The 13383-nt window shown below is 31.8% G+C and overlaps 1 protein-coding gene and 1 long non-coding RNA gene across 4 annotated transcripts; both read left to right on the plus strand.

Moving 5' to 3' along the window:
- The first annotated feature begins 189 nt into the window (after positions 1-189).
- Positions 190-920, plus strand: LOC134235578 (uncharacterized). Its single transcript, XR_009985440.1, has 3 exons — positions 190-509; positions 597-666; positions 841-920. It is a non-coding gene; the product is annotated as an uncharacterized LOC134235578 (long non-coding RNA).
- A 238-nt stretch (positions 921-1158) lies between these two features.
- Positions 1159-5038, plus strand: LOC134235678 (uncharacterized). Of its 3 annotated transcripts, XM_062717823.1 has the most exons (8): positions 1159-1372; positions 2031-2102; positions 2212-2298; positions 3362-3439; positions 3655-3771; positions 3984-4068; positions 4398-4539; positions 4629-5038. In XM_062717823.1, exons 1-8 carry the CDS (start codon positions 1294-1296, stop codon positions 4965-4967), a joined length of 999 nt encoding a protein of 332 aa, XP_062573807.1. In that variant the 5' UTR covers positions 1159-1293; the 3' UTR covers positions 4968-5038. The 3 variants fall into 3 exon arrangements, with proteins under 3 accessions (XP_062573807.1, XP_062573815.1, XP_062573821.1); XM_062717831.1 differs by lacking the exon at positions 2031-2102 and having other exon boundaries at positions 1160-1372; XM_062717837.1 differs by lacking the exons at positions 2031-2102; positions 2212-2298 and having other exon boundaries at positions 1160-1372.
- Positions 5039-13383: the final 8345 nt, after the last annotated feature.

Raw genomic sequence — 13383 nt, forward strand, 5'->3', positions numbered from 1 at the left:
TGATTTCCCTTAAGAGACGGATTAAGATGTTTTGTTTGTTGCATTCTGATCCCGAATCCTTTTTAATTTTTTGGGATACTTATCTTTAACTGCGTGTAACTTATCTTTTAATCTAAACTCAGTCAATACTTCCTTATGATTTTATAGCGCACGTGAATTTTTTTTGAACAAACACATGGATTTTGATGATGTAATTTATCAGAATTTGACTGTACAGATGTTTTCCCTGAAAACTCACAATGCAGTATGGAAGTGTGAAAATCCTGTCATTATAATGAGTGAAAAATGACAGGAAATCTGTATCTCGATGTGAGTAAGTAGGTACAATTTCCTTTTATCTTCCTGTTAATATCGAAACAAACACGTTTATACTTTTATAAATTTACTTGAAAACAAGGAAGGTGACATGCGCACTCAGGAGAAATATTAATTGTGGACACCTTTTTTTCCCATGTAGAGGGATACCATGAACTGTATTAAACACAAGTTCTTGTTTGGATTACTTTTAAGTATGTAAGAATAGAAAAGTATATAATTTAAAAGGTATGTAATTTGAATTTTTTCATTATGTTTTTTAAAAAACTTAAAAATTATAGATTTAGTGACACATTTGGAATCAATAGAGGTCTCCACTGACGCCGAGGAGAAGAATATAGGTCAGAAATAGTAAGTATGTTTACTTTGATTTGAAAAAAAAATAAAATCCTAAATGTAGTAACATTGCTTGAAATTGAATTTATTATAAACAATAGATTCATGAAATAGTTAAATATATATATTTAAATATACCGAGGTATAATCAAACTTTAAAACAGAATACTCTGAATGATTTTCTTGCAGCTTGAGGAAATTAGAAAACATCTTAGAAATACTTGCGGTAAAGATAGAGAACAACACTTGTAGTTCATTGCCCTCCACATTTACAGGTGTACATCTATTTAATATACAAAAATGTTTAAGAAAATTTGATGCAGTACATGATCAGAGACATACATAACATTTATTATTTATGTCTCTGGTATGATCCAAATCTAAATGTACATTTTCAAAATAAAGGTAATTTAAAGCAATTGATGATAGCTAAATATGAGACAATTCAAATGATTTTTATATAGTTCATTAGGATGCGCTTTTGTGAATAAATAAGAAATTTGCCTTATCTTAAACTATTTGCGAAATTTAGATTTCAAAACATTGGACCTATATAGAAGTTACCTCCAGGAAAACTGCCAAAAAGAAGATGCGCCCTGCTATTCTTGGAATATTGCATTCATTGCAGGAGGGAAAAAATTCATGGTCTTCTTAGGTTTTAATGATGCCTTAGACAAGAAGAGAGATATCAAAGTGACATGCATTGAATCAGGGTCATTAGGTATTATGCATTTTCAACAATACAAGTTCACTTTATAGCAAGACACCGATTGCCCGCGTGCCAAAGGGGTTTATTAGAAATGTTAGAATATAACAATGATTAAAATTGGTACAAATTATTTGCCAAAACATTTTTTTCTTATAGCACAATCAATATATTCATTAAAGATTTAACATTAAATGTTTTCTTTTATTGTTCGTATTGAATTAGATGTAGCAACTCTGTCAGAAAACCCCCCACACATAAACTGTATAACAAAAACTTTCATTGTTTGTATTAATCAATGTAAGCATAAATAATCATGTAATCGCGATGTAAGTTTATGCACGTAAAAGATTGTATAACTGTTATTTATCTAATTGTATGTTTTATTTATGTAAGAGCCACTCCCCAAGAAATTAGTACAAGTGACTTGCTTTTACAGCTTTAAAGCATCGCATCATTAATTACTCTGGATTTTGTAAGAAGTAATGGAGATAATATCGGGCGTGTTTAAAATTTTAGCATTTAATCGATCAAGTGCTTCTTGATGTCACGAAAAATAGGAAAATGGAGAAACAATCGTAACTTTAAATATACCTTTTCACTAAATTCTAAATTTTGATGCATTAACTTTATTTTAAATTACTTTTATGGCATTTTTTTGATTTTGTTGTAGCACAAATAGGGATAAATGGTACGTCAGAAACGGATAATGAACAAGAACATAAAACGACGGCATCAATTTCTGGTATATACATAAGTCATCTCGGTACCGTAATTGATATTAGTATTTATTACATCGTATGATCAATAGAATAGGAAAATATTCTTATGTCCTTTTATGGTTAAAATTTCAGAAGGGGTATATAATCCGTCAACAAGGAGGAAACAACCTCCATCTACTGACAACTCTATTCAGGAAACTGACGATGGCAAGGAATCAGGTACATAAAAAATCATAATCTGAAGGATTTAGAACTTACATGAGAACAAATTCATCTCAGACCCATTTTCCATGATTAATTCTTTAAGTAAAACCGAAATTGAGTAAACCATCTAAATTTTTTGGCCCGAAGCTTGATGTTCATAGAACATTCAAGCTCAAAAATCAATTAAACATTACAATCGGGAGAAGAGCAAACACAGACCTCAAACACATCAGTAAAGGGATCAGGTGCCATGGAAGAGTGAGCATCCCCTGCTGACTGGCCACACCCGCTGTGTGCTCTGTGTCGTGATCTTGAATTGAGTGTTTAAATAATTGTCTAGCAATTAGTTTGAATTGGATTTGACTTGGTGGTAGATTGTATTTGCTGACAAGATTATTACTTATTAGTCATTGTATTGACCATAGAACTTACGAATGGTGAATTTAACGAAACTGCTGATTTCTTGTTTTACCAACTTGAATTGCTTGTCAATAATATACATGTACCTTTTTATGGAACTTGTTCACACGTAGAGCATGCTTCTTGAAAGAAATTGATCGGCACATTTTGTGTGATTTCTTCGTAAAAAGTTAAAAAGAATACAGGGAGATTTGTTCAAGACAAAAAAAAACAACTGCCCTTATTGTTCCACAGAAAGTACTTTTATGATTGATGGTATATTTAACAAACTGGTTTACTTGATTTTTCACAGACTTGTGAAAATAAAATAAATAGGAATATGTAAACTTTCAAATAAACAATCATTAAACTTGACTGAAACAAAGTAATGTCTTTCTTTGTTCTTTAAATACAGTCGCAAAAAGGTATCAAAACGTATGAAATTTTGAAATAAGAAGAAATTTAAGTTTATTACTTAGTATTCGCTAAGACTTTGTATTTCCTGTTTTTATATTTTGTTAACATCTATATCCCATTTTAAATCCCATGAGGATGTGAATCCTAACACCCATGTTTGAAAATTATGTAGGAATATTGTTTTGTACAGTATAAAGCTCCAATGAAGGTGTTTTTAAATTGTGAATGAAGAAATGGTTTTCTTTAAAAGTTTTATTTACAGCATCGGTGCTTGAAAATACGTCAGACGAAAAAATGGAGACTGATACTAATGAAATCGAAGATAAAGGTTTTCTGCAATGTAGGCATGTTCATATTCGAAATCGAAGTTAAATATCTTGAACATCTCTCAATGATCTTAGATAATTATGAGCGATTAGAAAAGGGTAAACTTAGTTTTCAACTTTTATTTAGCAGTTTCTTGTACTGTAATTAAATTTAACCTGACGGAGAACCCTTGAATCTAAAAGCTAAAATAATATAATGTTAATGAAATTAAAGTATCGTTTTCTTCAGGCTGGAAGGAATATACAAAAAAAATATTAAAAAGATGTAGGAAAAGGTTTAATCGCAATAATAATTGTGCACAAAACATCTACACATCTGACGACTCTCCTAAATATCCTGGAGTAGGTATGTTTTTAAAATATATTTTACACAGACATTGTCTAAAATTAAAAAAAAAATATTGAAAAAAGTTTCTTCAATTTTCTTTGTCTGTTTTTTTTTTTTTTTAGATATTATTTAATTTATTTATTTTGTGACAAAATGTGTTTGTAGCAAGCATTTTCAATAAATCTTGTATCAAATTTCCATTTTTACATTAATATTTCCTCAATTTTAAGGCATTCTGGTGATCACACATCTTCTTGCGGCTGCCACAGGCTGCGGAATTTTATATTTTGTTCTGAAAAAGATAGGTCGATTAAGGTAAGAGACATACAATCTATTATTTCACGATAATGTGTTCATTGTTTATAAATTAAGGAATTACTATCTTTTAATTGGTTTTTGCGACCGTTATTACGGATTTTTCGGCCCCAACTGAGCTTTACAATCGATGATATTCTCATTCTAATACAATTTTATTCATCTGACATGATGTTGATATGTATGTCTTATTTTAAATTTTGATAATTATGAAAACGCTACAAGGCACTGAGTTTTGACTTCACTACTAAAAACGTCCAACCTCGTTAATGACCGTTTTACTGCCGCAAACACCAATGCATTTGTCTTTTAATTTTTTTTTACAACAGAAATGCGAAAAATAAATCAGAGGGCAACAAGGGCTATACTAATTCCTCTTACAGTCAACAGGAAAATACGACTCGAATCACTATCCCACACACAATCCACGACTACAATGAGGGGTTGTACCATGAAGTGGAAAGCAAAATGGTGAAGTCTCTCAAACATAAATTATAATCTATCGAGTGTACAAGTCTACCCATTAAAACTTAAATGATAATTTTTGAATTCTTTTGTAGACTGCAATTCAGTTTGATAATCAAATAAAGTCAAATTCTTTCACGAAATCTATCCCTTCACCTGGGCGGAAGCTCTCCAAACTTCCAGATATTCCACAAGAACCTGATAAAGATGAGTATGATTACTTGATTCCTCAGACTGGAAAAGATGGTTCACAGACAGACAAACACTTGAAATATACAGAATTAAACCCAGAAGAACGAGAAAAAGAGTTGAAAACTGAGGACAGCACAAATTCTGAAGAGTTAGATAACAGTCCAAAGACTTCTTGTCTTTCTGAAGACAAAACTGATGATTATTTCGTTCTTGAAAAATCTACTGATATGGATCTCAAGTGATGTTTTTTCTGAGCAAATGATCTATGATGTTTTATAACCTGATATAAATAAACAATATATTAACAATAAAATTATGATATGAATGCGTCAGACAACGTTGTCGATAGAAATATTAATGTAGCTCTAAGTTTTAATAATCTATGTCTTTATATATCTAATTTTTACTTACTCCTCCTTTGCACCTGATTCCAACGCTGGAGTTCCCAGGGATCCGCGTGTTATGTCCCCCTCACAGATTTCAAAAAATGTGTATGGTTTCTTTGGGAGATTAGTCAAGGTTCTGTATCTTCATTTTTTTTTTAAAACTACAGAACAGTGTCTCTTTCGGTAGTTGTTCTTTCCACCTGGAAAGTTTGGTATACGTTTCGTATATACACTGTATTCTTAACACAGAAGGGGTAACCGATTTTATACTGGCGGCCATAAGGTACAGTTAATGAATGTGTGAATATGCAGAGTCTATCAGGGGCACAGGCTCTGCACCTCAGTTTTCCTTCAGCACATCCACAATTTATTTTATATACCGTCAACAGATAAAAAAAGTTTTGTTTTAAATACAAGTCTCGTTACTAAAATTAGAGATTGCAAGGTTTCAATACAAAATATTTTTGTCAATTCTTTTTCAGTCCCCGAAAAAGGCGTTTCATTTCCAAATATTCTACCAAAAAAGTGCAAGACCTTTGATGCTCTGATAATAAATTCTTCGTTTTACAGCAACCTTACTGAACAAAATTCCTTTACAAGTGCAAATTTGACTTAATTTTTTTTCTATGGAAGTTGAATGTACAATACATATATATATGGAAAAACAAAATAAAAGGTCTTCTCAACAGGAGAATGTTAGAACCCGGGTTTAATATTGATAACAGATTTATAATAAGGTCTCAGGTGGGGAGCTAAGGTTCCTTTATTTGCAGATCAATTCGCTGAATCCCTCATTTCTTTTAATGAAGGTTAGAAGTTTTGAAAAATATCAACCAACTTATAGTCCTTGTTAACTTCTCCAATTCATAGATAAAGGGAGTACTGGATTAGGAAACTAGGCATAATCTTTACGTTTAATTGCTACGACAACATAAATGATGTTTCTTACCTCTCCAACTCAAGGTGTGCGAATATAAATGAAATTGAACTTTTTAACAATACGTTTTAATTAAGACGTTGTTGTAGTCATAGATATAATCATACAATAGATCATATAGATGTGATGTTTCTTTTGATTCTCTTTTTGATCGACGTCAATGAAAAATTTTACATTTATCGCATTTTTATTAACCTCTACTCTGTACTCTTGTAAATTTTGAATAGATTATTTGATTTAGCTAAAGAAGATTCAAACATAAATTCCACATCTGCAAAATACAGGCTAGTTTTTGCCTTAATTTTGGATGTTGCCCTGTACAGACATTTGAAGTGATCACATGTGTCAGAAGATAATTTTGAGTCAACTCTATTGTTCATTAAACTTAGTTTTGCCAGCAAATTATCAGGTTAAAGGGTGCTTAATTAGTCCTCTGGGAAAGATTTTTGAACAAACTCTCGGAATTATGATGGTCATTTATTTTGCTTCTTTGTTAGCTGACCAGTTTTTATCTCCCCTTAGAGCAGAATTGATTCAGAAAAATTTTACAAGATAATAAACGCTTACTGTTAACATCAATTGGACATTCACATAGATCGAAAATGTTCTGTGAAATCATTAAATTTCTTAGGGGTTTAATTTTTGTTGTTTTCGAGGTAAAAAGAGACCGACAAATTCATGTTCACCACGAAAAGTAAAATATCATATACATTACTGCGTAGCAATCCTTCATTCATGAAATCAAATCCCCACTAATTATAAACTCAAAAGTTTTTCCTCAAACCGCGAAAATTTGGCCCCATGAAAATATGTGATTTTACATGTCGAACTGCTCTATCTTGAAAAGACAACACAGAGGCTATCATACAGTGTATCTGTTTCATACTAGACAACTGCATATTATATTTACATTTTCTAATTTAGTTTTGATGAAATGCCCCGAGATCGATCAAGTCTTATAACGAGACAGGCTTAACGTAGTTTTAAATTTTAAGATATATATATATATAGAAATGTACATGATGTTTCATGACGACAAGAAATAAAGATATACACAGTGCTTCATACATTGCTGCTTTATAAGATATAAAGCTAGTTGTAATAGATTTTGCAACGGAAAAAAAACTGCAAAAGTGCATTACATTTCGGGTGAAACTGCTGGCCAGGATAGCCAGTGCATAAACATTTTTAAACTATTTCCCTAGGCTAGTGCACACTGTAGATTAAAATGTTTTTTATGTAATAAAACTGTCAATTTTATTACTATTAAGATATTAAATAAAATATACAGTATGTCACAAGTAATAAAATAACAATCCTCGTTCACTGAAATGCTTACACTGTAAGATGTCACTAGAAGTTCACTTACTCTGTGACCAAATTAGCCAAGTTTTGAACCAATTAAGATTAATAGATCATTTTGATTTTTAAAACAAAAACATAAATATTAAAGAAAGAATTCATGTTAAATGCTAGATATGAAAAAAAAACGTGTATAGATGTCGTAAAGTATTGAAAGAATTAAACAAGAGAAAAGTTATCACGTAAATAAGGAACTTATTTGTCCCAACTATTAAATACTTTCAACGATAAAATAATGCTAGAGTTAATTTATCTCAGGTTTGTCAAATTATGGATAAAATGCCCATAATTTACGTAAAATGAATTATTAATATTACATCAATTCATATTATTGTATTACGGGATGAATTTATTCGTCTAGATGTACTTCTAATTCTGAACCAACCATGAAATTGTTGAACCCATATCGTTGAAAACCTCAAACACACCAACACAAGTTTCCATTTTTTCAAACTTTTTGGTAGGTGTGATCGATAGGCAGGGGATGTTCACTCCTCCGTGGCACCTGATCCCATCTGATGTTTTGGAGATCCGTGTTTGCTCTGCTCATATTTTGTATTGTTTTTTGGACTTGTTATCTTGATTGTTGTTCGTTTTCTCCATATTGAAAATTATAAGGAATCAACAAGGAATATACTTTTACATGAGTTTGAGGTGTATTCAAACTGAATATAACTTTTCACAACAAACTTACATACTGAATAAATACAGAGTAAAATAAAAGGATTAAGAAAAAGTATTTAAAAAATCAAATATCAACCAATTACTGAGCAAATTGTGTAATTTTAGCGGCATATATATGATAGAATTAAAGATAAAAGATATAGTGTCAATAAATATAAACACAAGTCCAGATAGGGATGAAGTGTTCATATCTGACTGTGCCTAGGATGGGATTACGGCTGTGCGGCATTTATGTATTGTATCACATTTGTCGAAATATATGAAATTTTTTTATAATAATTTATACAGTATACCAATTTACATAAAGTCCAAAAATGTCGTATTTTACACCGTAACAATTACTATAAAAAATACTTGTGTAATCATTTTCATGATAAATAAAAAAATAAAGGAATTAATCAAAATGCATAGAAATTCAAAGTACCACAAGCTTTAGTACCATATTTGTTAGTGAATTCATAACTCATACGCTTATTCCAGAATGATTTTTAAACAATGGCACACTTATTACAAAAAGTATCTTGCTCGTAATAACATACTGTACTACTCCTCCGTGAAATAGTGGACCTCTTTCATTCTTAGAAAATACTACAGATGTCTGTATTAACATTTCATTTCTTTTATTTCGATTCTTTAACGAATATTTTAGCTACAAAACTATAAATGAAATGTTTGTCTATATTTATATCTGAATCTAGATTACGACTTGGGATTTCGTCTCACGATCAATTTCACATGATTATTTTACATAACTATTTTGATTTATTATTTCCGAAAAAAGTAAAACGGATTTTTCCCACATGATATCGGATTTTTGCTTCAAGTAGAAGTCAAAAAAGAAGAAAAGCACATGCTTTGCTAAGTTAATATGTTTCTATGTACGTATTTGTTTTAATTCAGATTACCTAAAAGCAGCTAAAAAGATATCTTAATATAAATTTTAAGTGCACAAGACTTCTGTAGTAATTGATGGGTTTTGTGGTTAAATCTCTGAAAAGAAAATCAGCTTCACTTAATAATAAAACATTCATTTAGAATAGTCTTAGAATAGTCTGAAAAGGAGAAAAAATATTTTTTTTTAACTAAGAATGATGTTTGATAATTAATCATTATTATATTATTGAAAATAAACGGCAAGAATGAGTAACTTAAAGGTAAAATATAAATAATACTGAGTGTCAAATAACAACCCTGAACAATAGGCACAGGGGCCATATCGCTCACCAGAGCACTGGTAAGAAAAAAAAACAGCATAGTTTTTAAAAAAGCTGAAATGCATAAGTTGTCGCGACCATCCCCTAAAAGGGAGAGGGGGAAAAATTTGAACAAAATTGAATGCACACTATTAAGTATGCATACATATTTTTTTCTCAAAATGACTTTTTCCCTACAAGTTTGAACTTTCGTTGTAGTCTTTTTCTAAACCCACGGGTCATGAATTGAATAAACTTGAATCAAGACTACATGGGAATGCTTCCATATAAAAAAAAAGACCAATCATAGCTTTTCTCTTCTTGAAAAGAAGATTTTTCCTACGTAAAACGTTGACTGGTCATTGTGGCGCTACCCTTCCCCCAGGGGTCATAATTTGAAGAAACTTGAATCTACACCATATGAGGATGTTTCAAAATAAATATGACTTTTCATGGCTTGCTGTTCTTTTAAATTTCCCCTATACATTCCTAAGTAAACTTTGCTCGTCCACTGTGGCCCCACCCAAATCTCAGGGGCATGATTTAAACAAACTTGAATATACAACCCCTCTAGATTCTTTCATATAAATATGACTAATCATGACCTTGCTGTTCTTCTTGAGAAGAAGATTTTTTCCTATATATTCATATGTAAGACTTTGATCGACCATTGTGGCCCCGACCTATCCCAGGGGATAATTATTTGAATAAACCTGAATCTAAACCACATGAAAATGGTTTAAAATATGACTTTTCATGGCTTTGCGCTTATTGAGAAGATTCTTAAAGTCTTTTCATATACACTCTTATGTAAAACTTTAACCGTCCAGTGTGGCCCCACCCTACCTCCGGATGTCATGAATTGAAAGAAAAAACGTGAATCTACACCATCTAAGGATGCTTTCATATAAAGATGATCAATCATGGCTTTGCTGTTCTTGATTATTGAAGAATTTTCCTATATATTCCCGTTTAAAATTTTGATCGATCATTGTGGTCCAACCCTAGTACGCGGGGTTCATGATTTAAATAAAATTGAATCGACACCACTTGAGAATGGTTTCACATAAATGCTACAGATATGGCTTTGCTGTTTTGATAAGGTGATTTTTAAAGATTTTCCATATCAATTCTCATATAAAAATTTGACCGTCCATCGCGGCCCCACCCTACCCATGGGTAATAATTTGAACAAACTTTAATCTACACTACCTAAGGGTGCTTCCTTAGCCCAATGGGCTTTGAGAAAAGGATTTTTTAAAATGAATGTTGAAGTTAAAGATTATCGAATGAATATGTAATGCAACATACAAACTATGTATGTGAGAAAAATTATTCATGTATTTGAAAAATTCATTCATTCTGATTCGTTTTTATCCTCTAATTTTATTCTAAAACAAGACGGCAACATAGCGAAGATTAAACTTTTCTTAAATGCAAATTTAATTTATTGGTATCAAAAGTAGGGTATTTCTCACCGGAAATAAATTGTGGAATATGAAAGTAGGCCAAAGTTAAAGTTTTTTTTTTATAAGTAAGGAAATCTTCAAGGTCAAGGTCATTGGTATCCAATGACAGGTCTTGCCACAAAAAATAAATATGTAAAGTAAGGAAGCCCTAGCCCTAACCGTTTAGAAGTTATGGCCAAGGTTAAACGTTTTTAAAAGAAGGAGAAACTCCAAGGTCAAGTCAAAGGTCTTGTTATCAAACGAAAGGTCTTGTCACAAAAATTAAATATGTACAGTATGAAAGCACTAGCCCTAACCCTTTAAAAGTAATTGCCAGGGTTTGCTTTTTAAAAGAAGGTCAAACTCTAAGGTCAATGTAAAAGGGTCAAAGTTCTCGGTATTCAATGAAGGGTCTTTTCACAAGGATTACATAAGTGAAGTATGAGATCACTAACCCGTAGCATTCAAAAGTTATGGCCAGGGTTAAAGTTTTTTTCACAAGTACAAAAATCTCCAAGATCAAGGTCAAAAAGCCAAGGTAATCGGTATCCAGTAAAATGTCTTGCCACATAAAGTACATATGTAAAGTATGGAATCCCCAGCCCTTACTGTTCAAAAGTTATGGCCAACGTTAAATTTTCAAAAGTAGTCAAACTCCCAAAGTATTGAGGGCCATGTCACCCTCCAATACGGGTCTTGTTCTATTTTAGAGTTTTTTTTTAAAAAAAAGATCAATATGTAAAGAATTTATGCCCCCGTAAACAAAGTTTCGGAGGTATACAGTTTTTGTCATGTCCGTCCGTCTGTCTAGCTGTCTGTCTGTCTGTCTGTCTGTCTCTCTGTCTCTCTGTTTGCCAGCAAAAACTTTAACCTTGCCCATAACTTTTGATTTAGTGGAGCTATGACTTTCACATTTCACTTGTGTATTCCTTGTGACAAGATCTTTTTGGGGTACCACTAAATTTGAACTTTTGACCTTGACCTTGGAGTTTGACCCACTTTTACACAAAAATTCCAAACTTTTACATTGGCCATATCTTTTGAACAGTAGAAACCAGGACATTAATATTTCACATATATATTTTTTTGTAGAAAGACCTTTCATTTGATACCGACAACCATGACCTGTTGACCTTGACCTTGGAGTTTTTTTTCATGTGAAAAAAACTTTAACCTTGGCCATGACTTTTGTACGGTAAGGGATAGGGTTTTCATGCTTCACATATATAATTCTTGTGAAAAGACCCTTCATTGGATACCAAGAACTTTGACCCTTTGACCTTGACCTTTGAGATTGACCTACTTTAAAAAAACAAATCTTGACCATAACTTTTGAAGGGTTCGGGCTAGTGCTTTCATACTTTACATATTTCACCCTTTTGACAAGATCTTTCTTTGGGTACCACCAAATTTGACCCTTTGACATTGACCTTGGAGTTCGAACTACTTTTCAAAATTAGAAACCTTGACAATAACTTTTGAAGGGTTAGGGCTAGGGCTTCTATACTTCACATATGTTTTTTTATTGGCGAGACCTTTCATTAAATACCAATAACCTTGACCTTGGAGATTTCCGTACTTATGAAGAATTTTTAACTTTGGCCATAACTTTTGAACGCGAAGAACTAGTGATATCATGCATCACATATGTAATCCTTGTGACAAGACCTTTCATTTGGTATCAAGAATTATGACCCTTTGACCTTGACCTTTGAGTTAGACCTACTTTTGAAAATCGGTAACCTTGGCCATAACTTTAGAATGGTTAGGGCCAGGGCTTCCATACTTCACATATGTATTCTTTGTGGCAAGACCTTTCATTGGATGCTAATTGCTTTGACCTTAGAGATATGAAAAAACTTAAATCTGGCCTACTTTCATATTTCATAATTGTATTTCCAGTGAGAATACCCCACTTTAGATACCAATATATTAAATTTGCATATAATAAAGTTTAATCTTCGCTTCATTGCCATACGGGGGCATCAGTGTTTCACAAACACATCTTGTCTTTTTTTTTTTTTTTTTACACAATTCCAACTGCAACAAGGATCATGCTTCTATTTGCGTTAAACTTCTTCTTTGATAATATAAGAAATAAGCAAAAATGGTTTTAACGATATATTTATGTATATGTATGGAAAAGAAAAGTGAACAGTGATATATAATATGTATTTTCCCCTTCCTTTTTTATTGGATATAATTCTGTGATTAAATATTGGGAAAAAATTGTTACCAACCCAGAGAGCTCCTGGCACCCCAGGTGAGGGCTTCTGCTGAAGTTTTACCTCAATGTTATGTTGTACGTTATTGAATAAATGACGAATAAAAAAAAAATGCCATTAACTTTTCAATGATTCAAAATCATCTCCTCTTGGAAGAGAATGTGGCTCTTTATTTGAACAAATTTGCACCCCCTTTACCCAAGGATACTTTCTGGCAAGTTTGGTTGAAATTGGCAAAGTGGTTCGTGAGAAAAAGATTTAAGGTAGGATTCTTCTCTGGTTTCCGAGGAGATGAAATATTCAATGTATATTTGCTTATATATCTTATACATTTAGGTGAAAGAGATTTAAAAGACCATATTTTTCTTTCCTCATCACAACTTTAAAATAGAATAGAAATGGTAAATTGTGTTCGAAAACTAG

This window comes from Saccostrea cucullata, unplaced genomic scaffold, assembly GCF_032062105.1.
Source record: "Saccostrea cucullata isolate Sc308-1 unplaced genomic scaffold, CSIRO_AGI_Scuc_v1 ctg3485, whole genome shotgun sequence".
NCBI lineage: Eukaryota > Metazoa > Mollusca > Bivalvia > Ostreida > Ostreidae > Saccostrea > Saccostrea cuccullata.

Excerpts from the sequence above, each read along its gene's own strand:
- LOC134235678 (XM_062717823.1), top strand. The coding sequence starts at position 1,294 with ATGGTCTTCTTAGGTTTTAATGATGCCTTAGACAAGAAGAGAGATATC. Across the intron at positions 2,299-3,361 it reads TGACGATGGCAAGGAATCAG|CATCGGTGCTTGAAAATACG; the intron begins GTACATAAAAAA and ends TTTTATTTACAG. Across the intron at positions 3,772-3,983 it reads TCCTAAATATCCTGGAGTAG|GCATTCTGGTGATCACACAT; the intron begins GTATGTTTTTAA and ends CTCAATTTTAAG.